This window comes from Eucyclogobius newberryi, unplaced genomic scaffold (assembly GCF_026437365.1).
Source record: "Eucyclogobius newberryi isolate DKJ021-1_F unplaced genomic scaffold, fEucNew1.0.hap1 SCAF_1, whole genome shotgun sequence".
Taxonomy (NCBI): domain Eukaryota; kingdom Metazoa; phylum Chordata; class Actinopteri; order Gobiiformes; family Gobiidae; genus Eucyclogobius; species Eucyclogobius newberryi.
Genome location: NW_027315723.1, coordinates 22,079,011 through 22,106,227, shown reverse-complemented (window position 1 = coordinate 22,106,227; position 27,217 = coordinate 22,079,011). Strand labels below are relative to the sequence as shown.

The 27,217-nt window shown below is 41.5% G+C and overlaps 1 protein-coding gene across 1 annotated transcript; it reads left to right on the top strand.

Moving 5' to 3' along the window:
* The first annotated feature begins 2,315 nt into the window (after window positions 1-2,315).
* meis2b (Meis homeobox 2b) lies at window positions 2,316-21,272 on the top strand. Its single transcript, XM_072440160.1, has 13 exons — window positions 2,316-2,649; window positions 3,880-4,112; window positions 4,274-4,415; window positions 4,781-4,831; window positions 4,912-4,962; window positions 5,037-5,183; window positions 6,853-6,967; window positions 12,125-12,264; window positions 15,384-15,460; window positions 16,267-16,325; window positions 16,556-16,645; window positions 16,728-16,826; window positions 20,130-21,272. Exons 1-12 carry the CDS (start codon window positions 2,638-2,640, stop codon window positions 16,784-16,786), a joined length of 1,176 nt encoding a protein of 391 aa, XP_072296261.1. The 5' UTR covers window positions 2,316-2,637; the 3' UTR covers window positions 16,787-16,826; window positions 20,130-21,272.
* Window positions 21,273-27,217: the final 5,945 nt, after the last annotated feature.

Here is a 27,217-nt window from a genome sequence, read left to right as displayed (position 1 = left end):
AAACAGTGGAGTAGAAGGTATAGGTCAAGCATTATTTACATTCATTACTTGTTAGGGTGTTAGGATTGTTATGAAGGTGCTATAAAGTGTTCATGAGTCCAACGGCAGAAGGAAAGAAACTGTTCTTGTGGCGGGAGGTTCTGGTCCGGATGGACCGCAGCCTCCTGCCTGAGGGGAGTGGCCTCCTGCCTGAGGGGAGTGGCCTCCTGCCTGAGGGGAGTGGCTCAAATAGTCCATGTCCAGGGTGAGAAGGGTCAGCTGTGATCCGACCTGTTCGTCCCAGAGCCCTGGAGATGTATAGGTCCTGTAGAGATGGAAGTCTGCAGCCGATCACCTCAGCAGAATGTGCTGTAGTCTCTGTTTGTCCCTGGCTGTGGTTCCAGCGTACCACACAGTGATGGAGGAGGTGAGGATGGACTCTATGATGGCCGTGTAGAACTGTACCATCATCTGCACTGGCAGCTTGGCTTTCCTCAGCGGAGGGAGTCCACGGTGGTGATGGGGGAGTCTGTGATAGTGAGGGGGGGCTGGGGGGCTGTGACTTTCCTGAAGTCCACGATCATCTCCACTGTTTTCTGGGCGTTGAACTCCAGGTTGTTACCGCTGCACCAGGACACCAGCCGCTCCACCTCCCTCCTGTAGACAGACTCATCCCCGTCTGAGATGAGTCTGATGAGAGTGGTGTCGTCCGCAAACTTGATCAGTTTTATAAGTAGTCAGGGGGCGTGGGGCTTTTCTGTGTGGAGTTTGCATGTTCTCCCCGTGTCTGCATAGGTGTCCTCCGGAGGCTCCGGAGTGTGTTTATGAGAGTTAATGCAAGACATTGGAAGGAAATACAATCTGGCATGTTTACAGCATGTATTTCACGTATGTTCATTAACACTCACTGCCCCGACCAAATAAATAAACAAACAAACAAATACACTTATTGTATAATAAGTACACATTTGTGTACCTTATTGCCGGTTACTTTGTGCTATTGACCCTTAAGGCCCAAAAATTACAGTGCTGAATGGTTAACAAATGTGGCCTATATTAAATCCAATAAATCCATGTTTTGGACACGTAGTTTGAGAAAAGATTTAAAAGCAAATCTGTGAAAAAATAAACCATTAACGTCCAATCTGCCAGTCAGAGTGGATTTATGACCCAGACTGGGACATGTGACATGTGTCTTCATATCACCTCAGTGATGTAGGGTTTGATCCTGACTTTGCATCTTAAACCACTTCCAGTTACTGTCCTCACTGTCCTCGCAAAGACACTATAGGGCTCTTATGACGCTATTTTGGTGAAAACATCATATTGTGATCATTATTTTCCCACTTTCAGTGAGTGACAGTTGAATTCAACCAATCACAGTGAAGTGTGAAGTTTTCTAAGAAGCAAATTATTTAATTTAAAATATATATTTTTTAAAGTTCACATGACACATGATGAAATCGACATTGTGATCTGGCTCCAAGAAAATCATGACAATGATTCTTTGCCCAATTGCCATATCACCCACGCCTAACTGGTACACCGCTGATACTCATGCCATGTCCAGGGTTTGAATACTGAATGACCTCTGCACTTTACTGCACCTGGACAAAATGAACTGTAAAAGTATGGGATAAAGGCTTCCTTGTTGTATTTTGAACCCTGGAGCCTTTTTTCCAGTCACATTTTATACATTAAGATCATTCTTCAATACAACTTTAAATTATTGAAACCACACAAAGCAAAGTGATGAACAATGGTGTGGGAATTTATAGGTTTCTCTTCTTCTCACTCAATTTCGAGCTATTCTTGTCTATTATTAGTGTTTTTCTCATTGACTTAAATCTCACATGGTGGAAATTCAAATGTATATGTGCAATTTATGAATTTGTTTGTGCGCTTTTATGTGGGTAGGGGTATGCTAATAATATGTAATTATTGTAAACCATATGTGTCCTACACTGTTCTAATAAATAAACCAATCAAACAACAACAAATATTAATATGTACCTACAAAATGTGCGTCATCACCGGCGGACCAACACGAGGAGAGTTGTACAGGTCAATCCATGGCACAATGGCACAATCCAAAGTGAAAGTGTGATAAGCTCGCGAGACACCAAGCGTGTGTCACGCCACGAAGACGTCATTCCAAAACAATATCAACCAAACTGTTTGTGAAGACCGTTTCTTGTCCTGGGATCGAGAACGCGCAGACCTCTTGGCTCTTTTACTTTGGAGACAAAGCGGAAGTTGTCTGCTGTAAGGGTCTCAGGCTTCTCGCGCGCACGGTCACGAGCCGTGCGCGCAACGCCAAAAGAGACAGTCAGCTATAAGCTCCTCCAGAGAGCAGAGACGCCCCCACAGCGCGTGGACCCTTGCCGTGGACGCAGAGAGGATCAGAGCTGATCTTATCCGAGACACTCTCCCGGGGCCTAAGTGATGCTCCGGACTGCGCTGAAGCCAGACCTGCTCCATTCCTCTGAGAAGCTCCTGTTCACGGCGGCTCTACGGCAGTGAGCACATGGTGACGCACGGACCAGCCAGGAATTTGGCTTAAGAAAAACGCGCTCCAAGCGCTTCTAAAGGACCCCTGAGAGTTTGTTTTTGGATTACACTAAGTGGAGTACCTCTGCCTCGGACCACGCAAAGAGGATGGCGCAAAGGGTATGTTTGTTGCAAATATCTTCGTGGGGGAAAAAGACAACCCATGAACACTCGAATGCGGATTTATAAAGCCATGCAGCCGACTTCACTGAGCACTAACTCCTGACGCTTTTTCAAATTCACCATAGTCTCAACAGTGCTGTTTCGACAGATAAAGATCAATTATTGTATGGCTTATTTATGCTCTGTTCTATGCACGTTTATAGGATTGTATAACAAAAGTCACGTTCAGAGAAAAATAAAACAATTCGACCCAAACAACATCAACTGAGGAGGGAAAGATTTATGCGCAAAAGTTTGTATTTTTAATTGACAATGCATAATGACACAACGTTGGGCGGTGTGGCGTTATGTGAAGAGGCATTACTCATTGTTTAGTATTTTTTAATATTACTTTATAGGCCTAAGAATTCTCTAAAATATAACAAACCAACTAAAGGCCTAAAATCAATTCAGTCCAGGTTGACAGCTCCTGGCCTTCTGCTGCAGCGCGCTTACTTAAATGTGTGGGTCCCTGTTGTCTAGACTATAATAAAATAAAATGGAATTACAAAAAAAAAAAAAAAAAAAAAAGTGTCTTGTTCTGACTTAAACTGTCATCTAAAAGTGTGTTGAGAAATGCTGTTTGCAATGACAAGTTATGTAATTAAACACATTGGCCTTTGCTTTGGGGAAATTATAACTAATAATAAATGCACAAGTAAAGCCCTCTCCATACGAAAAAAAACGTATTAGAATAATGGATGATAAATCATCCATTATTCTAATCATCCATTATTCTAATCGCTAGATTAAATAAGAAAAAAGAAAGAAAGAAAGAAAATAAAAATATCCCGCGTTCCTTTGCAGCGCTGTTATTTTCTTCTTTTTTTCGTCTGTAGGAATGGAAATAAAATATGATTCAAATAAAATAACCTAGGCTCTAGCAGTGTTAAGTGAAAAAAGGGCGCGAATTTAAACTACAAGATAATTTTTGATGGTATAATTTAGCCTTCTTCTTTAAAAGATTCTGTGGGTTATGATTCCGTTTCGTTTCTTCTCAACACATTCATCAAGTTTAAACCTTTAACAATTTGTAAATAAAATTTAGCGTATAATAAAAATGTATATGGACCTATACAAATCCAAATTCTCCTCTCATGTCATAAATCAACAATATCTTATTTATAACGCGCCCGAGGGCAGTTTACTGTTGGCTGATCTCCCGTATCGATCCATACATTCCTTCAGTACGATGAGCTGGCACATTACGGCGGAGCCATGGACGGCGTCGGCGTGCCCACGTCCATGTACGGAGACCCTCACGCGCCCCGGCCGCTGCCCCAGGTCCACCACTTGAACCACGGGCCCCCTCCCCACCCCACACAGCACTACGGAGCCCACGCACCGCACAACATCCTGCCCGGGAGCATGGGCAGCGCCGTGAGCGACGCACTCAAGCGGGACAAGGACCACATCTACGGGTACGGGTGCATTTCATAGATCCACGGCATCAGGACATTTGGAGTCCAGATAGTTTTAAGATTGTTCAATGTAATTTTGAGCAAAGTAGACAGTCTGCTTCTAATTATACTTTATAGGTCTCGATTGAAATGATTTTCTGTTACGCCTGTTATCTTCACAGACATCCGTTATTTCCGCTGCTGGCTCTGGTCTTTGAGAAGTGCGAGCTGGCCACGTGCACACCGCGTGAACCTGGCGTGGCGGGGGGCGACGTGTGCTCCTCGGACTCCTTCAACGAGGACATCGCAGTGTTCGCCAAACAGGTGAGGGCCACAGCGCGCGCGCTCACGGCCGCGACGCGCTGCCCAACGAGCCGCGGGGACTTGACTGATGGAGAAGCGCAGACCATCAGTCAAAACACTGCCTCAAACCACTGCTGGGATCCACTGGAACAGCGTGTGTGATAGATCTAGGCTAATAATAATAATAATTCAAGTTTAGACTTTAAAAATGAATGAATTAGCCAAAGCATGGACTAGACCAAGATCATTTCTATCTGTATAAATAGTGCTAAATGAAAAGGCCTGTGTTTGTTTATTAGGAACTCCATTATAAAAAACAAAATTATTTCAAATGTCTAAAATGAAATAGTGCATAAATACGGATTTTTGGAATTTTATTTTTTCAGATTCGTGCAGAAAAGCCTCTGTTTTCATCGAATCCAGAGTTGGATAATCTGGTAGGAATCTTGCAATTTAACTAAATGGAAATAGTTTTTTGCATCAGGATTTTTGCCTTATTGCATTTCCGTGTTTGCAGATGATCCAAGCCATCCAAGTGCTGCGCTTCCACCTGTTGGAGCTGGAGAAGGTGCCGCCCGTGTTCTTTATGATTCATCATATCAATGCACGATAAAATACTGAGGTGTTCCACGTTGTGTCCAGGTGCACGAGTTGTGTGATAACTTCTGCCACCGCTACATCAGCTGTCTCAAAGGGAAGATGCCTATCGACCTGGTCATCGAGGACCGGGACATGTGCAAGTCAGACTTCGATGAGCTGTCGGGCTCCTCCACCAACCTGGCCGAACACGTGAGTCCCTCCTCGTGGCTCTGCTCTCCCCAGGGAGGACCAGGGTGGGCATCCCATGTACCACCTTGCCAAATCGCTGTTGGCTCCTGCAACCATGACGGATTAAAGTGGCTCGAAAAGAAACCTGTTCATAAAGCATTTGAGTGTTTATTCAAGGAGCTGTTTATGAAGTTGACCCGTAGACCACAAAACATTTAAGATGTCGTAAAATAGGACTTTTAGAATGAGTTCATAGTGTTGATTCCAGGCGAGCTGCTGCAGCTGTTTGTGCTCTGGGGGTCTTTGTTTGGCTGTGTCCTGCTGGGCTCTTTTCACAGACACTTCCTATTTTTGGCTTTTACAAAGAAATGCGTACAAGTGCACTAAGCATGTTTGTGCTCATCTGAATACAGAGAATCCATAGCTTCCGAGCAGCTGACAACGGCTGTCCAGAGCAGCATTTAGATCATACAAGACAGCTTTATTTTACTATTTATCTCACATGTTTCTGCTTAAGTTTTAAGAATAGTTTTCATCTACATAAGCCTCAATTGTTAAAGAAAAAAAGGAAAAAAATCACAATATTGAAGACTTGAATGTATGCCATTGATACTGTAACATGATAAATCCTTGTTCTAAACAAATATAATTTCATCTTAATTAACACATGGGATGAAAAAGATAAATAGCACAAAGAAACATAATGTATTTCACATAATGTACTTTTTTGTAAGCCTACAGCTCACAAATTAACATTCCACTAAAAAACGTTTACCATAAGTGAAGATACAGACACTAAACATGAATATCTCGTGTACATATACATTTATTTCAGATGCATCAGGCTTATTATAAAGTTACGCAATTCGATCCGACCACAAGTTTCCACTCCTCTTCCACTCGCAGTTAGTGTCCCCCGATGTCCCCCGAGCCTCAGAGACGTTTGTCAAAGTGATGCGTAAGATGAGGAAGAACGTCGTAGTAGTACCTTACAAGACGGTCATCGTGCGGATTGTGTCCTGCAGTGTGTTTGTTAATTGGGTGTCAACAGATGGGGCCCTTCATTAGCTTGATAAACATGGAAACACATGGCGGCCCTTGGAGTGTGTGTGTATGTGTGTGTGTGTGTGTGTGCAGTGTAATGACTAAGAAGGGCCCATTCACTCAGCCTTTGTGCGCGCGGCTTGTTGTCATCTGCTGAGCTCTTCACCGACGGCCATCCGGTGAACAGCTGACACCGAGTGGCTCAAGAGGCTGCGGCTGTGTGTTCAGAGCTCAGCGCGGCTCAGGGCACCGGGCCCTCGCAGTATAAGTACGGGCTACGCTCAGGGGCCTCACACCAGAACGGACTAGCGTCACAGACAGGACAGGAGCTCTCTGTGGACTTCTAGCATAAGATCGACTCGGCGACATCATGGTAATCTCAGAAGGGAGGGAGACTTAAGTTATTTTATTAGGTTAGCACATGTTCTTACAGGTTGATTTTTGATTCGCATTTTAGTTAATTGGAACGATAGTACTGTAAACTATTGTTTGGTTGTTATTTTGATCTTAGAGGTCTCAAATGTTGCCATGACTTTAAATGTATTTTTTGCTCCTTTAGCTGTTACCGACAACACACTAAGTTGTCCTTTCTGATGTTCTCTCTTCTGTCTTGTCTCCTGGTGTGTGACCCTTCCTGACCCCTCAGAACCCCGCCTCCTGGAGAGACCTGGACGACGCCCACTCCACTCCTTCAGTGGGGACCCCGGGGCCCTCGAGTGGGGGCCACGTGTCACAGAGCGGAGACAACACTAGTGACCTGGGTAAGAAAGTCTTCTCCATATCAAAGGCCTGACTCTGGGGTGACCCCTCTGGACTGTGGGGGGCCCATCTAATCTCATCACACAGATTCGGATAAACACTTCCCTGCACGGTGATAAGCAAAGGCCCATTAAGAATCGCTATTTATCTTAATGAGGTCCATTAGGTGGAGGTGGAGATGTCAGTTACTTTTAAGTTATCCTAGTCTTTCTTCAGCAGTTTTGACTGTTGTTCCATTTGCAAATTTTTGGTCAGGCATTTCAAATTATAGCAGGTTTTCACATTCACCCTCATTGTTGTGTGACTTTATGTTTGACCATCGGATGTCTTCAAAATTATCCTTTTTGACACTGAATCCCTGTCAGAGGTTCTAGCTGTGGCCCCTGTCAGTCCGTCGTGTCCGGGCTGCTGGAGTTTCCGATGCACTAATTGGAGTCCATCACGGTTTTACGGCTTGTTTTTGTGCCCCGTGGCTGCTGTAAAAATAGAATAGACTTGAAGGTAACTTTCCCCGGTGCCCATCAGGCTTCAGTGAGCAGCGCAACAATGAGAGGATGCGCCCACAGACAAGAGCCGCGGGACAGAACAGATTTTTCCATCACCCATCTTAAAACGTGTTTACACTTCTGTATTCGTCCAGTTAAATTTAAATGATTCAACTTATTTCTTCCGAGTTTGAGTGGAAAAGAGCATGAATATATTGCGTTTACCAGCCCATCCCTCTGGCCTTTTGACCTGCTGTACAATGTGGGTGGATGGGGGGATGCAGTGCCCCCCATAGGGATGAAAACAGAGAAACAATGGCTTCCCCACTCCCCGGCAACCAGAGACTCATTTTCACGTGCAACTTTGGGTATTTTGAAGCAAGAGTAGATCATTGTGTTTTAGACTCACAAATGTGCTGTGTGTTGTGTTAATAGTGTGAAAATACTTAGACTGTGTGCTGTTCGTGTCATCTGAGCGGGACGGTAGGGCTGCAGGTCGAGAAGAAGTGCCTACAGTGAGTTGTTGTGAGCTCAGCCCCTGGTCTAATCATGCTGTTCCGTTGGGGCCCCTGTGTGATGCTCGACGGCCCCTGGGGGTTGCCCTTGGTCCCTGGTTGATGTTCGGTGGCCCCTCTGTTGTGCTTTAAGGCCCCTGTGTGATGTACTCTGGCCCCTGTGTGTAGTGCTCTGGCCTCTGTGTGATGTTCTGTGGCCCCTGTGTGATGCACTATGCCCCCTGTGTAATGTGCTGTAGGGCCCTTTGATAGCGCGCTCCCCCAGAGTGGGAGTGTGGATCGCAGCTAAGGGCCCGATATCCCTGGAATGTTGAAATGGGGTTCTGGAAATGTCCATCACAAAGACCACAGCAGGACAAAAGAACCAAAAGATCCTGTGGGGGACCCCAGGACACTGCTGAGAGGAGGAGTGAGGGCAGGAAGTCTATGTGAACCAAAGGCTTCTCATGCAGAGATATTTCAGATATTCCATATCATATTTGGTCAGACATTTGGGCTCTGGTTGGTCAGGTAGAAAGGTGTAGAAAACATATCATCATTAATGGAACAAGCTAACATTATGACATTATAATTCCCTGCACCTGCTCTGATCACAGAGTCTTCCTGCTTCATTATGTTAATGTGGACGTAGATTTGGACCAAAAGTCATTTAACTGTGACTTGCTCAGTACTGCTGGTTCTTCTGATGCTCCTTGTGTGATGGGGTGGGGACCACACCATGACAGTGCTAATGGATGAGGGGCCCCTGAGATCGTTAGACAGACCACACTAGCTCTGCATCACTGATGAGGGACTGTGGGTAATCAGTTCAGCTAGCTGCTAATGGACATGTTAACATGACCAACAAACCAAGTAGAAAACCAACAGACAATCAGAGATGATCACTGCGGCTGCAGTGTCCCACAGGCTCTGTGTAGGACCACTATCTCTCATCACAACCCACCACAGTCACAAAGGAGGAAGCCCAGGACAAAAACCACATTCACTGCAAGTACTGCAATACTCTTGAATACTAGTTTGACCTTAACCCAGGCTTAATTTGTACATGGGTAATTACTGGAACTGAACTGGTGTCCTGAATTGGGGGAACAGACCAAAACAGTTGGCAAAGCACTATTTTTTAAAATAAAATGTATTTACCAAATCCATCAAAATCTTTCCCGGCTCTTTTACACAATGAAAAATTGGAAGATAGGGGAATATTTTCTTCCAAAAGGGGATCAGATCAAGCTCAGTGAGTATGTACTAAGCTTTATTCAGTCATGTTTATTTCATTCATAAATATAAACACAAGATATGCCATTGCTTACACATTAAAACTATAATGAAAAGAGCAGAAATACGTACAATATTTGTGAATGTAATTGACTAGATAAATATTGACACACATGTAAACTCATGCATGTCTCTGGGACAAAGGCTGAGTGTTTAAGAGCCTGCTTTAGAGGAAGCCTTCCTCATGTCTTCAGGAGCTGTTTTTCTCTGAGCTTCTCAGAGTAGCCTCAGGCTAATCCTGCAGTAGTGTTCCCTCTGGTACTCCCCCCTCCCCAAGCCTCCGCCCCCCGCCGACACTGGCACAAGGGGGGCTGAGCGCGGTGCGTCACAGTCCACACAGACAGCCGCACTGCCCGCCAACAGTCACAAAGCATTAGTGTAGAGAACGTGTGCCCTGCGGCCACTTTTCAACAGCCACAGACCGAGGGTGTGTGTGCGCATGTGTGCGTTTGTGTGGGAGTACCTACAATTAGCCAGATATGCCTTAGTGTTTCTGCTTTATACACTGCCTCTCAAAACAAAAGTCACCACTTGGATTAAACTTAGCAAATACAGTCAATACGAGCCTCCTCCTGGATAACTGCTGAGGGTGATGATCTTTGAACTGCAACACGGTATTTAAAACTGACTGAAGCAGTGAGTGACTTCTCATTTCTGAAACAACCATGTGGAAAGATAAATCCCGTGGTCATGGAATAGATGTCAGTTTGTTTGAGAAGGGTCCAAACATTGGCATAGAGAAAACATCTAAGGAGAAGCAGAAACTAATCTACTACAGATCTGACCCCAGTGAAAGTGTTTGAGCTGGAGAAGGCTTTGTGCAGCGGTCACTCTCACATCAAGATCTGTGTGAAAAAGAATGCAACACTGGATGGACATAAATCTTTGAATATTGCAGAAGCTTATGCTTGAAACTATGCCACAGAAAATGTGTGCTGTAATCAAAGCTAAAGGCGGCACAACCAAACATTAGAGCATGTGACCCTTTTTTTCTGTGGTGACTTTTTTTTTTGACTGTGTATTTTTGGTCACTAAAATATAGGGAATAGAATATAGCGTTTATGTTTTCTCAGAATATCAACAATTAATCAAACTTTAGTTTGATTAATTGTTGATTGTTACTTTTTTTTAAATTGTTCAGATAAAAGGACAGGACTGGTCAGAGCTGTGGTCTTCCTTCAAACACAGTATGTTACACAGTGTTAGTGTAAGACAGAGGGCAGATCCTGTCCCACCCCTGGACACACTCGCCTGGACTCCCATGCACCCTTCAGCCCTGGCCCAGAGCATGCCCTTGTATTGTCCATATTCATTAACTGAAATATTTATGCATGAATATGGCTCATATAGACACGTTTGATTGATGCATCTCCAAAAACAAAAAGACATGCTAGGCCAATCTTAAGAAAAGTAGGGTTGCTCCCCTCGGGGGAGGAGTCTCTCAGATGCATTATTCACATGCCCTCCAGGCAGGCTTTCAAGGCTCCTCTGCCCCGAGGGCCAGAAAAATAACCACCACTGTTAAAAGTAAATCATCTCGGCTGATACACAATTAATGTGTCTGAGGAGTGCCCTGTGTTGGAGGCTGTTAGCTGGCAGCGGAGGAAGTCTCAGCTTAAAGACGGCCTCCTGCTCGGGTCGGTGCGCTCCCCGCCGAAATCAAACACATCTCAGCTAATGGGAGGAGTCCACAGCCCCACAGATAAGAGCAGACAGAGGAGCAGAGCACAGGGCAACGCACAGAGCTTTCATCTCTGACCCACCGCCAAACAACCTTCAAACCCTTCTCCACTTTGGGACGCCATGAAAAGACACTAAGTATACTGTTCAAATAAACTCTGATCTTTGGGAAATCACTTTTCGACTATTTAAACATTGTCATAGACAAATATTATTTACAAGTCTTGCAAGCAACTTTCAATTGATGTGCTTTTTCATCTTGGTTTTATACCATACAGCAGAGACCCAGGGAAAATTAATAAATAATAACAATAATAAAGTAATTTGAATTATTGCAATTATTGCATCTGAAAAGCTGCATAGAACGTTGTTGAAAAACCTCCTGTAGCTTACATAGATATTTTCTATGTGATAGCAATGTTATTTCTGTCTTCTTCAATAGTTTTAATACATCAATATCAAATTATTTTTGCTCAAAACATGCAATTGTACAATATTACATTTTCGTAGCCTGACAGAAGCTATGCTAACAGGTGCATGCGTCATTCACTGGCCTTTTCCGTTGCAACGGCTCTGATTAGCTCCTTGTCCACCGAGCATTAGTGGTGTTTCAGAAGTGGGCCACATATAGCGCGGGGCCAGCGGAACATCATTATTTTATGTAAGGCTCTGACTCGCCTCTCATTACCCCACGTCAAACTGGAGGCTAACATTGGATTAATAGCAGTGTTTTTATTGCACTGGCACTCCACAGCCCCATGTTCATTAACCAGTGTCCACAGAGTCACGCCGAGGTGAGAGCCACACTCTGGGTTTGTCCTTTCAGGGCACATCAGGAGCGAGCAGCATCACTGGGCTGTTCTGCAGACTGCACAACAAGAAGGCTACAGGAGATCAGACTTGAGTAGTTTTGATTAGTTTGGTTTAATCTATTTATTTGATTTCATTGTGTATTTGGTTATATTCAATCAAAATTATCTACTAATGGGTTAAAATAGTTTATCTCTCATTCATCTTGTAAGGTTGTTGTTTTTTAAACATCAACTTACTATTAACTTAATATTCCAGGCAAAGTAATATTATCTCCATTGTGACAAGCAGGTGTTGGATCCTCCACCAAAAACGTTATACTATGAACCTTTAAATCATTATAATATTTCAAGTATTTCAGACTGATATAGATTCTCTTTTGTGTGTTGTGCAGGAGACGGTCTGGACAACAGCCTGGCGTCACCTGGAACCGGAGACGAGGACGACCAGGACAAGAAGAGGCAGAAGAAACGAGGCATCTTCCCCAAAGTGGCCACTAATATCATGAGGGCGTGGCTCTTCCAGCACCTAACGGTAAGACCCCGCCCCTCTGCAGCATGAACCACAAAATGTTACCATGGAAATACAGTTCTGCAACAACAACACTGATCGGCTGCTACATACAGCTGCTCCAACTAATCAGACAAGTAATCACTCATTAGAAAACAGTTATAGCTATTCAAAGGTGTAGTTTATTGTTTTTTGTGTTGTCATGATACTAAAATCTCCAACTTGATTTTGATACTAAAAGAAAGGCATGAAAGTTTTTATTATTAAAAAAAATAAAGGGAAATTAAAAATAAAAGACTGTAATTTTCAATATAAAAAGATCTAGTAGTGAAAGACCAACTTTTTCGGCATTTTTTTGGTTTTGTTTCTGTACTGATATACAAACAAAATCATCAATAATGATTTCAGTATCAATTCATATTTGGGAACTTTCTTTTTTGCATATTTAAACGTGATATGTATTACGCTGAAGTGAAGCATTTTCTGAAAGATCTGCGCTCATTCACAGTCGGTCTTTTAATAATGATCTAAAGAGGTTTTTGAACTGTGTGAATAAATTCTTTGAAAATGATCAGAAGATGGAAAATCTGAACGGTTTGATGTTGCCGCATTCTCCACCTTGTCAGTTGTGCTGAATGAAGGGTACAGAGAATACAGTCAAAGGCAAGGAATCCAAAACTGTTTTCTCTCACACAAATACAAGTAATTGGGGTTTGAAGTGATTGAAGCCTCAAAAACCTTTAGGAGACCTCGTGGCCCCTCCTTCTCCGCCCTCAGCTGTCCTAACTCTTGTCCTGAGTTTTGTTAACACTGCTTTGAATCAGAGTAATCCTTTCCTTTACAATTCGCACCTTTAGATTCTTGTCATAAAGACGGATTGTTGAATTATCCCCTTTGCGTTTCCCAGGTCTTTCAGCTCTCGTTACTGAAGCACAAGTGGCGTTGTTGGCAGGATGTGTTTGTGAAAAGTGTGCAAGTGCGTTTTGGCCCTGAAAGCCCTTTTACAGCAGACAGGCGATCACATATTCATTAAGACTAGAGGAGGGGATAAACGTGTGTTTGTCTGTGTGGCATGAAGCTGGAAGGCTTTTGTCATCACGTCTAAAGACCTTCAGAAGACGGTCCAGTGAGGGTGCAGCTGTACAGGCTTGTGAGAGCCATTAGCCTGTTAGAGAATTGTAAGAGAGTTTGTTTACGATCACAACAACTATCAACATTGTGACAGTTTTTTAATGACTAGATAATTAACCCAATTAACCTTTGCTTCCACAAAATAAAATCCAACAGCACTGTGCACCATAAAACATGTGGATTTGTTTAGATAATTGCTGCAACATCTGGTCAGAATGAGCGTAATTAATACAATAAGACAAAATCTAAAACTAATTTAAAAATGTCTAATTGTTACCTGGACTAAATACAAACTATAAAACATGCAATATCCTGAGAGTTTTATTACAAACACTATAACATGTAATAGTTAAATGTACAAGAAGAATGTATTTTTGGTGATTAGGGGTGTGGCAACAATATTTTGTAGGATTAAGCTGATAATTAGATGATATTAAGAAATATATTTTTTTTAAACGCTCAAATTTGTAATGTAAAGTAATGCAAAGGTCAAAAAAAAGTGTATGGCCTGTAAAAATACCCACAAAAACTGAAGGAACACACAGTTTTATATTGTTATTCATAACCAGTTTTTTTTTGCAGCTTTTAACTTTTTTTAATATTTTTTTTTTAATAGAAAATACTGAAAATCGCGGTCAAATATATTATATTTGACTGTAATTTTTAGTATATTCCACTTTTATATTCCTATTTTGTGGTTTTCATGGAAAAACCTTGTCTGGTGTGTTATAATCAAGAATCACTCATGCAGGTGCCATAGTTTTAGCTTCATATTGTACAAACTATGCATAAATGCAAAATCTATAGGCTATAGGCGGTTAGCCAAATAATCGTAAGTTGCAGTCATGGCTGGAATACCTCCACTATTACCTTTTGTAGCATATCAGTTGCGTACCCACATTTTTCACACGTTCTCGAGCCCAAATCATGCAACGGCGACACATGTTTGAAAGCAGTTTAGATGAAGTGCTTGGAAGCTCATCCATCACCGCGGCCGCACCACATTCTGCTGCTGTGACAGGATCAGAATAGAAGCGCGGCCCTGGACCCTGCTCTCTGTCTACAGGTCAACTCTGTCTGCCATCTGCCACCGCACACACACACACACACGGATTGGAGGGGCCCCGCAATGCCCTCAGCGCGGCCCCCCCGACAATAGAGGCCATTGTCTCTCTTTGTACCCCACAGATAATTTGTCAAGCAATGTCAAATAATGTCAAATACTGTCACAATGCCACGCGCTTTTGGCTCTGAGAGTGAGGGGCCAATCCGTGGTCATCCTCTGTGTGTGGAGAGTCCGCACTGGCCCCTGAGAGGAGTCTGAACTTGTTGGTTAAGCTGACGCTTCTGAACCTCTTCTGACCTGAGGAAGATCCATTTGTGATTGAAATGTCCGAATAAATGCAGTTTGGAATAGTAGTGGGAGCTACATGTTAAAAATGTATCGTATTGTATAATTGTTTTTCTGGAAATATGCAAAATTAGAATGTCAATTATACAGCCTATAATTCAAACGAATGAAAATGAGTATGAAATGCAGTTGCAAGTGTGAAAATAACAAATAATATCACATATATGTTGCTCCGGAGTATAAGTATATAAGTATAAATATAAGTATAAGTCGCATCCCGGTCAAAACTATGAAAAAAGGTGCGACGTATTGTCCGGAAAATACGGTACTTAAACCTCAATCGGGACGTTTACAGGCACATTTTAGCACATTCCTGATGCTTTGTGAAAATATCATCTGAATATCTTTAGCGAAATATTGCAAATCAGTATTGAAATGCTCATTTTTGTGACTGGAATAAATGTGTAGGCTTATTTTCATTAATTATGTTCACTGCAAGCGCGAAGAGAAGTGTATCTAATCAAAAACGTACAATCTGCTGTCAAAACTACAGACTGAATACATTTCTTGACTACAGTGTCGCAAAATCATCGTGTCTACATACATTTGATGAAAGGAGCGTGTTATAATCCGGAGTTTGTTCTCTCTTGTCCCTCAACAGCACCCGTACCCCTCAGAGGAACAGAAGAAGCAGCTCGCACAAGACACAGGCCTCACTATTCTACAAGTCAATAACTGGTATGTTCCAACGATATTACTGAAGATCAATCAACCTTCTACTATTGATCGTTTATGTTTTGTGCAATAAATAATGATTCAGAGATAAATGAAAATGACATAGATCCCTTGTGTTCATCAGGTGAGAGGTATTGACAAACTCTTTACCTTTATCAATGCCCGAGGCCATAGAGGAGTTTGCACGATTGCCTCTGAATAATCCATTGAACTGTTTTTCCCTTTTTCATTTTAAATATACAGTTTTTCCGGATTATAGATTGCTCCGGAGTATACGTCTAAAAATGCTTAATAGAGAATTGATAAAAATCCAAGACCAAGAACAGACATTTAATCTTGAAATGTAGTTTAAAATAATAACAGATGAGAGAACATGGTGAATAGGTGTACGTATGCTAACGCTAACACCTTCAGCTACATGAGGCACAGACAGAACTGTGGTAAGTGTCTGGTATGTTAACGTAACATATGAACAGTTATTCAGATAACTATAGCATAAAGAACATGCTAACAAGTTTACCAAAGCATCAGTTTTACCCCAAATCACTAAATCCATTGAATTCTTCTTCCTCTGTGTCACTTCTAAACAACTCCACAAACTCCAGAGGTAGAGGAAGTGCAGATTCTTCTTCTGCGTCACTTAGAGCCTAGAGCGCCCTCTTGTGGTTGTCAGTGTGAAAATAACCAATAATATCACACATAAGTCGCTCTGGAGTATAAGTCGCACTCAGCCAAACTATGAAACGACTTATAGTCTGGAAAACATGAAAATAATAGAAATTTTAAAATCATAACATTGTCTTCTGCAGGTTCATCAATGCCAGGAGAAGAATAGTGCAGCCGATGATTGACCAGTCCAACAGAGCAGGTACTTACACAGACACAAAGCACTATTGTAGTTTCCTTCAAGTTTCCTTCATGTTAATTACATTGTAGTGCAAAGGGTCATGGTCTCTGTAGTTTTTTGCTGCAGCAACATAATAATTCAAGAGCAATTTGATGACTTTTCTGATACTGTGATCATTGTTAAATCTTAAATATATATGTATACCCTCATTGTGTTATATGTATTGATTTATATTACATATTTTCTGTCAGTGAGCCAGGGCTCTGCGTACAGCCCCGACGGTCAGCCAATGAGCGGTTTCGTCCTGGACAGTCAGCAGCACATGGGCCTGCGACACGGAGGTAAGCTCTTTTATGTCTGCATACAGTTTGTTGTGTGTGCTGTGTGGAGACGAGCCTCTAACCCACTGTGCCACCTCCGCAGGGCCTATGGGTGGCATGGGGATGAACATGGGCATGGACGGACAGTGGCACTACATGTAGAGCTGCGGGGCAGAGACAAGGCCGACAACAGGGTAACAACGTGAGTAGTCCCACTCTCTCCATCACAAATACGACAATTACTGTAATAATATTGTCGTTTATGTCTCGAAACATTGCTAAAGAGTACATCTAATAGTTGTTTTCCATTATTTTTAAGAGATAAGATATTTAAAAGATAAGTCCAAAAAACAAAACAAAATCGAGACTGAAACAACATTCTCTCAGCTCCAGATCTGTTTGACTGAGAAGGGTGAATGCCAAATGTTAAGTGATGATTTGCTATTTTAAAATTAAAGGAGACATATTTTGCAAAATACACTTTAATGAGCTTGAGTTTGATTGATGCATGCATGTTTAAGTCATCTTATGTTGTCCTGCAAGTAAGTGCTCAATACCTATTTTCACCTTCCTCCTATCTCCGCCCACTCAAAGTGATACATAATAGGTTTTCAAAATGTCTCCTAGCTTCTTTCTATGTAAATGAAAATACACAGCTTGCAATGGAAATGCGACTAAGCATTAACCCCTCTTTCCTTTGGATGCCACGTCATTACCTGAGCATCTTATTTTGTACTTATTCTGAGTTCTCTATGGGCCTGCCCAGCCCAGTATTTTTATTTTGTTTTTGAATTGTTTTGTTTTTATTATTTATTGATTATTGATGACTGATTGTTGATTATGTATTATTATTTTCATAATTTATCATTATTATCCATTATTATTATTATTGAATACTTTTCTTTACATAGGTCAGTTTGCTTTATTTATGTTTTTGATTCTGTATGTGCTATAGTTAATTATGTATGTATAATATGTCTTCTGTAAATTGTATTGACCCTGAAGAGAAATGTATAGCACTTAAATATCTAGTCACTCATACAAATGGTCAAGATTGTAGATTTTCCAACTGAATGTTTCCTCCAATAAGACCACTCAGAGCCCCCTATCTGAGACTAGGATATTATTACATACAAGATCATTTGAAAACCGTCAGTCCAAATGTTTATCTGACAGCCATGTAATATATGTAATATGTAGTAGCAATAAAATCTATGTGGGGGGGCAATAACTGAGAATATGTTCCTCAATAAATTATTATGGTGCAATAATAGTTTTATGACATAATTAACATGGGCAATTGTAAATCACATTTCTGAAACTTGCAGTAGGGCTGATTGAATCATAATCAAACCAACAGTCATATGTGAACATGAAGGGTCTCTATTAAAACACTTTTATTTAGGTTGTGTGTCCTCTGCAGTGTACAAAACATTGAACATTGTACAAGTATTTATACACCATCACAAATCCTTCAAGCTCCACTGACACAAACAAAGTAGAAGTAGAAAGCCTGGACAATTACTATAATAATATTTGAATTTATATTAAAAAAAAGAATTATTACTTTTACATATAATAGTTCTAACGAGGATAAAATAAACCAAAAAAACAAAATTGAGCCTGAAAAATTCTTGAATATGATGTATTATGTATTAGTTTAGCAGTTTATATTTCAGTCTTCTCTCAAATCTTAATGCTGCTTGATTGTTTCAGGATCGTGAACTAAATCTCAGTTTTAAGTCTTGCAAATGTATTTCCAGTTGCTTGACAGAACCATTTCAATCTGATATTTTTTCCCCAAACCATTCTTCCCTTTAATCTGGATTGAAACAGATTTACAAAAACATTCTTTTAATATTCCCTAAAGTCTCCAGAGCCTCTGCACATCCATCATATTCCCCCTCTCCCCCCAGTCTGATTAAGAACCAGGGTGCACCCCCCACACACACCTCCCAACGTCTATTAGCCCAGGCCCGAGCTGACACTTCTCAAATCAAGATGTATGTGGTGCCGTGGGCGCACCAGCACACCAATAGTATTTAACAGGCACTCTCACTGCTCAATGAGCCGCGGCGTAATGACACTTACCTTGATTAATAGAGCTCTTTATATGGAAATAGGAGCTGCTTCATTTTTTTTACCAGAGCCAATTTTCACCATTACGCCGTCCCCGTGTTTTCTCATTATCCCAGCAGCTTTGTTAACCGCGTGCGGAACAGACAGACGTCACGCTTTGGACTTGACCAAATCGTTTCGCAGTGAATGACCATTGAATACTTACAGTGATGGCTCCGATGACTCTGGCGTTTTAGCGTGCGTTAATTTGATTCACAAGCATATGCTGGCTGCGGCAGTAAATTCCAATGAAGCCGGCGCCATAACATTTGGACATTGTGGAATAAATGATGTGAATTTGCACCGGTCCACCTCAAATCTGTGGAGATAAAGAAACGTATGGCATGTACTCTATCGATTTGTATCTTATAGTTGGCACTTTAATTTAATGTTATTTCATAATGATTGGAAAATAAGTGTGGTAATGATTTTTTTTAGTGCAGTGTTTGTGTCAAGAAATTACATGAATCAATGCTATTACTTAACAGTCAGAGAACATAATTCAACTTAAAATATTAAACGACACAGAAACGTCAGTCTTTTGTGTGGCTTGCAAGGGAGAGGAAGGCTTAGCCGAGTCAAGATGTTGTAGGCAACCTGAACGACTTTCCAAAATCACTCTCAGCGTTCCTCCCTCTTACAAGTCATTTTATTAAAATCACACATAAAAAGGAGGCGGGTCACATTTCTCATTGGTCAGTTTCACATCAAGGCACTTGTCTTTTACGACTCTTTGGTATTATCTTTAGAGATAAAAACCTTGGTGAATGTTCTACCCATCTGGTCCCCAGGATGGGAGGAACATTCCTCACGGCTGCTTCTACAACATCTTCACACATGTTATTAGAAATACATGCCTTTCCCTCCCCCCAGGCTAATGATGCAGATAACTTTTAACACACAAATATAATCATATATTTACATTTTATCACAGTTTGAGCCCCTGTAGTCAGTTCAATATCCATAAGACATTAATATCATTAAAACAAGAAAATATAATGGGGAAAAATGGCAATAACAGATTTATTTGCCCAAAAAGCGTGGTGAGACACAGCTTGGGTTCAGATTCAGGTAGGTTTAGCTATACCTGCAGGCAGAATTGCAGTTGGAATTATACAAACAATGAAAAATCTATAGAAAATTGTGCGTTATCAAAAGTGAGGCTACTCGAGACAAAAGAAATTGCTTTAGTAAACCACAAAAATAGTATAATTTCATGGCACTGTATAAAATTAAAAAAAAAATCATGAATGCCTGATAACTATTAGATTTTGATTTCTGCTTAAAACAAAAAGGTCACAAAAATGCGTACACCTCTTTGTCCGCTCCCTCTGACTTGAAACACTGAAAGTACTGTTCTGACCGATATCATGTGTTCTTTCCCCAGGTCTCCATGTTTGGCTCAGGGACCTTCCATTTTCCAGCAGCGGAGCTCCTCCCAGCAGACCACACCCTCAACCCTGAACCCGCCCCTTTTGTGTGACTCCACCCCCTCCCCCTGCACCGTATCTGGATCAGATCCTTCACGCGCGGACTCTTGCCGGATCTGTCCCGACTCCGGAGCCTGGACTGAACTGGCTTTGCGCTCCAGAGAAGCTTTAAGTTATTTATTTATTTGTTGCGACTGCGAACGGCACTCACAGCACGAAAAGACGAGGAGCTGCTGGAACATTCTGTCCTCACACCAGTGTCTGCACGGGGGTCACACGGCACAAGAGAAGACACTCCAAACAAAAACCCTCTGCAGCCACGTCGACGTTTTGATGTTTCACGACGAGAAAATAAGCCACCATATATATATATATGTGCTCCCTGTTTTTATACAACACATTTTATAAAGTCTCATTGTGTCATTCAGATCACCATGGAGACACTTGTCCTGTCTTTCAATGTTGCAGTGTCTGAAATTGTTGTCTTTGGTTTTCGGAAATGGAACGGCAAAAAAATGTGTTTTAAAAGCATCTTTTGTTGTTTCCTTGTTGTTTTTCTTCCTGAACACCTTGCCTCTCCTGGACTCATTTTGCACCCTGTTGTTGGCTTTTGGGTGCTCTACAAAGATGATGAGACAACTGTAAAACCACTGACTACACGGCAGCGAGGCAGGGTTCTCATATGAGCTTTCTTGACATATCTGGTGAGGAGGATAAAGAAGAACAAACAAAATACATCCTCCTCCGTACTTACCGTCTACTGTCCTTCAGTCCAATATTAGAACTTTTGTATTCATATTTTTCAACCACAGCAGTTCAAAGAGCATGTTGCGTCGCCCTGAACAGGACAATATTGAGTGAAACTGTCAAATTGAACGGAAGCGCTCTGTATTTTTCCACTCCATTGTCTCAGATCAAAGTGTGGCCCGGAGAGGTGAGGGACATGGCAACTGCACTGACTCCAAACCTGCTGATGTTTGAGGAGGAAGAACCATGTTTGTTTGTTTGTTTGTTTGTTTGTTTGTTTGTTCATGCTCCGCATTGTGTGTCTAATCCAGTCTTTTGTTTCCTGCACATTGAATAATAATGTTTCATACACAAAATGATTTTTGAAGCACTGTGAACATTCAAAAGTTTGATTATTTTGTCATTTTGATTCATGGTTTGGCCTTACACGACTGTCCTTGAGTGACAAGTATCTTCCTCAGTTGGCCATATATTCTGGTCTATTATGATACATTATTCTATTAAATTTAATTTCCTTTTTTTTTTTTACTGTTGTAACGCCCAAAATCACGCCCAGTTGCCTCTGGGGGCAAAATTATATTACATTATTTTATGTGATCATATGTATATATATATATATATATATATATATATATATATATATATATATATATATATATATATATATATATACATATATATATATATATATATATGCTCGTGGGTGGTCCCTTTTTCAAGCTATATATATATATATATATATATATATATATATATATATATATTTACCGAATTTATAGATATTTGCAATGAAGAGGCAGACAATTTTTCAGTCATTTGTCAGATGTCAGGTATTGTTTTTAATAATACCAAAACGTGTTTGATGAAAGTCTTATTATTATGTCCTTATGTTATATTTAGTTATTTGATTAGAACATATTTCGTCAATCGTGTGCCTGTTGTTGGTTGATGTGCGTAATTTGTGAATGGAAACGCTAATATTCCATGTGCGGGAATGATTCCACATTTACAGACTGGTTTTATTGTACATTGTTTCTGAAGTGGATGTGAATAGTTTTGTAGTTCACCGACACTGCACTGAAATAAAGACTTTACATTCACGTTGGCTTGTTTTCCTGTATATGTGCGTGACGCGCAAGAGTTTACGCACGGAGCTGACGCAACTAAATTAGAAGGCCAATCTATTTATTTACTGTTGAAAAAATATAAATAGCGACAAAAAACAGAGCATAGAAATAATGGAATATAAATAATTAAAAACAAACATCATCCATCACTGTCATTCACATCGAGAAGAGGAAAAACAAAATCTCGCTCAATTATTATAACAAAAACATTACATCATCAAATTTCTGTTCGCCATTTTTAGGCTATAAAGTGTTGAATACAAAGTAAAAAAAAATTGAAGGCGACATTATCAGGCCCATAAATGAGACGAACAGACCAAAATATAAATAATATGCCTCAGATGAATGCGTCATGTCCGCAACGTTCGTTAATTTACAAATTCCCCCGTGCGTTCGATAATTATTACTATCGTTTTGTTTTTGGATAAATGATTCCAGGGAGTTGCGCCGCGGCCGCGTTCGGGCCTGTTTCACTTCTGCTCTGTGACTGCGGCGCGCGCGTGAGCAGGGGACACACTGCGGCTGCGCTCAGGCCCGATCCGAGGCACGCGCCACAAACGCGTTCTGAAGGCTGCCGGAAACGCGCGCCCAGCCGCCATGAAATATGGGTCACCGCTCCTTCAGCACGCACACGCGCCTCATGCCCCGCGCGCGCCAGCTCCTCTCCCAATGAGGGTGTTTCTGGAAGACATTTATGGGACCGTTTTATATTTATAACGGTTGAAAATGTGCAGCGCATTGGACCTCACACAGACCTTATAGTAATGTTCTTATTTATCCTTGCTTGAGAGTTGCTTACAAGAGGCACTAAAAGATGTAGTAGTCTCATTAAATTAAATAAAGTTGCCTATATGTACCACATCTGTAATTGATTATCCTAAATAGAGACTGCAAGTGTAATAACCCCGTGAGAAGAGCAAAACAAATTAATTATGTCCCCGTGGCACTCGTGGCTGTGCGTGCAGGCTGGGGTGACTGGGCCCGGGTCAGTGAAGGGGGCTCATCATCTCCATCATGTCACTGTCAGAGCTGACCTCACAAACGCCTGTCTCCAAACGCCAATGTTCCCCTGACCACCACAGACCGCTCCCGTGGACCCGATGCTGGTGTTTGGCATTCGTGTGTTTTAAACGTGACTCTGTTCTTGGAAATGAGATGTTGAATTTCATATTTTGTGAACTCCCACATGTTTTCAGTGTCAGTGTTTATGGCATGTTCTGCATTTCCACATGAGCCTTTGTCCACTAACCTGAAGGCCAGTGGTTAGATCCCTGAATACTGTTGTGTTCTTCGGCAAGACACCTCACCCACCTCGCTGATGAATGAATGATGAATGATGTGTATGTGATGGGTGGCGGTTGGAAGGGCAGATATTGCAGATCAGCATTTTGTCAGTCAAAGCCGTGTATGCTAAACCCAGTGGAGTGAATGAATAAGGACTCAGCTATGCAAAGCCCTATTTAATGTGGGGGTCAATTATTATTTACAATTTCATTTAAGACCTGTTCTTTGTTCTGAGAAATAAATGTAATGCTCAGTGAACAAGCAGTTATAAAAGAAAATGAAACAGCGACGTTTTATGAAATGCAACACCACATGCTGCTGTGTGTGTGTTATGTAAATATATAATTGAACACTTCCATGAATCATTTTTACTTCTTCACTGGACAAATTGAGTTTGTGGTATGTATTTTATGGGCTGTTTTAATAGTGCAAAGCTGAACCGATAGGTCATGTATACTTATGTAAATACTTGACTGAGATGTGTGGTTTTGTGTGAGTATTTGGGTCAGAAAGTGGACCTTATTGTTGAATGGGTTTTGTTTGCATTTACTTTACTGTAAATCAGAGTCTGCAGATACTAAGCTGCAATCTGGTGCAGAACAAGTTTGTTTTTTATGAGTTTAATGTCTCTGTACATTGTCCTTTCAAGTAAAGACTAAAGTAAACTAAATAAACATCACTCATTCACCTTCATCAGGAGCAGCCTTTGGTTCATCAAACGGCACAGACATGACTTTAGTTCAAGGTGTGATGCACGTCCAGTCTTATACATTGTATTGTCCTTTTTGTGGATTCAATCCTGCGGCGCTTTGTAGACTAGAAACATTTTATTGTACAAAATATTTATATATCCGGATATTTATCCGGATATATAAAAGGAAATTAATAAATGTAAATTTAAAATTGAGTGACAGGGGAAAGTCCATGTTCCAAAACGCTTATGAAAGACAAATGCCTCAGTGGTCGTCACTCATACACAAAGTGACATCATCACACACAAAAACAAACTTCACATCTACAGAAACACGTGTCATGTCCATGTGACGCAGCTGTCAGCCTGGTGTGGAGGCCTGGACCACTGACCCTCAGACATCACAGACATCATCACAGACACCATCACAGACACCATCACAGACACCATCACAGACACCATCACAGACACCATCACAGACATCATCACAGACATCATCACAGACATCACAGACATCGTCACAGACATCATCACAGACATCATCACAGACATCATCACAGACATCACAGACATCATCACAGACATCGTCACAGACATCATCACAGACACCATCACAGACACCATCACAGACATCATCACAGACATCATCACAGACATCACAGACATCATCACAGACATCGTCACAGACATCACAGACATCATCACAGACATCGTCACAGACATCATCACAGACACCATCACAGACATCACAGACATCATCACAGACATCGTCACAGACATCACAGACATCATCACAGACATCATCACAGACATCATCACAGACATCACAGACATCATCACAGACATCGTCACAGACATCACAGACATCATCACAGACATCGTCACAGACATCATCACAGACATCATCACAGACATCATCACAGACATCACAGACATCATCACAGACATCGTCACAGACATCATCACAGACACCATCACAGACACCATCACAGACATCATCACAGACATCGTCACAGACATCACAGACATCATCACAGACACCATCACAGACACCATCACAGACACCATCACAGACATCGTCACAGACATCACAGACATCATCACAGACATCGTCACAGACATCATCACAGACACCATCACAGACACCATCACAGACATCATCACAGACATCGTCACAGACATCACAGACATCACAGACACCATCACAGACATCATCACAGACATCATCACAGACATCATCACAGACATCACAGACATCATCACAGACATCATCACAGACATCATCACAGACATCACAGACATCATCACAGACATCATCACAGACACCATCACAGACATCATCACAGACATCATCACAGACATCACAGACATCATCACAGACATCGTCACAGACATCGTCACAGACATCATCACAGACATCGTCACAGACATCGTCACAGACATCTCAGACATCATCACAGACATCATCACAGACATCATCACAGACATCGTCACAGACATCATCACAGACATCATCACAGACATCATCACAGACATCACAGACATCATCACAGACATCGTCACAGACATCGTCACAGACATCATCACAGACATCGTCACAGACATCGTCACAGACATCACAGACATCATCACAGACATCATCACAGACATCATCACAGACATCATCACAGACATCATCACAGACATCACAGACACCATCACAGACATCATCACAGACATCATCACAGACATCATCACAGACATCACAGACATCATCACAGACATCGTCACAGACATCACAGACATCATCACAGACATCATCACAGACACCATCACAGACATCATCACAGACATCATCACAGACATCACAGACATCATCACAGACATCGTCACAGACATCGTCACAGACATCATCACAGACATCGTCACAGACATCGTCACAGACATCTCAGACATCATCACAGACATCATCACAGACATCATCACAGACATCGTCACAGACATCATCACAGACATCATCACAGACATCACAGACACCATCACAGACATCATCACAGACATCATCACAGACATCATCACAGACATCACAGACATCATCACAGACATCGTCACAGACATCGTCACAGACATCATCACAGACATCGTCATAGACATTGTCACAGACACAACAGTTTGGATGGTCAGAACTCTCAGGACACTAATAATAAGTACTGTAATATTCACACGTCAATGTCAATATTGCATTTTAAATGCAAATGAGTGAGTTATACAGGTTTAGTAAAGGAGACTAAGAGGCTGAGGCGGTTCATGGTTTGACTGCTGAAGAGTAGATGAAGTCAGTAGAGTTATGGATCAAATCTGAAACTATTGTGTTTTTCACACTAGGGCTGTGCTCAACATATCGATATTGTGATATATCGTGACAGACTTTTTGACATTACGTGTATCGATACAGAGGTGTGTATCAATACAGAGATGTGTATCGATACAGAGATGTGCATCGATACAGAGATATCGATACAGAGATGTGTATCATGATACTTTTAAACAACATAAAGTCATTAGACATTGCTGTGTTCTACACTTCTGAACCTACAGCTGCTGCATCAAGGCCGAATCTGAGGAGCTGAAAATGTGACTTCATCATAGGACAGTTGTATTCTATATCCATGAATCAGGACGTGTATTGCATCAAGTTTGCTGTATCGGGACTCGTATCGTATCGTGGACCCTGTATTGGGATATGCGTTGTATCGTGAGGTACTAGGCAATACCCAGCCCTATTTCCCACAATAGGAACCCGTATCAGTTCCCGGTACTTTTTTTCATACCAGTCTCCAACATTCCCCAGGTACTTTTTAGTCTCAAGTAGAAGAAGAACACTGTCGTGGGAAATGTTTCATTTTCAGATTTAGACTAACTTTATTACTCCAAGATAAATTATTTGGACAAAGTTGCCCCAAAAATACTAATTAATTCATTAATTTTCAAGCGTTTGTTCCCGTTTGGGGTCGCGGGTGACTTGAGCCGATCAAAGTGACTTTGAGCCTTAGGCGGGGCACACCCTGGACAGGGGCCAGCTCGTCGCAGGGTCAATACAGAGACACATTCATTCACTCGGGCCAATTTACAGTTGCCAATTTTGCTTAGCACATGCATGTCTTTGGAGATGCTTAGAACCCGGAGAGAACGAGGAGAGAACTCACTCATATCTGTG

Bases quoted from the DNA above. Each gene is read 5' to 3' on its own strand.
- meis2b (XM_072440160.1), top strand. The intron at 4,113-4,273 runs GTACGGGTGCAT...TTATCTTCACAG, and splicing joins GACAAGGACCACATCTACGG to ACATCCGTTATTTCCGCTGC. The intron at 5,184-6,852 runs GTGAGTCCCTCC...CTGACCCCTCAG, and splicing joins CCACCAACCTGGCCGAACAC to AACCCCGCCTCCTGGAGAGA.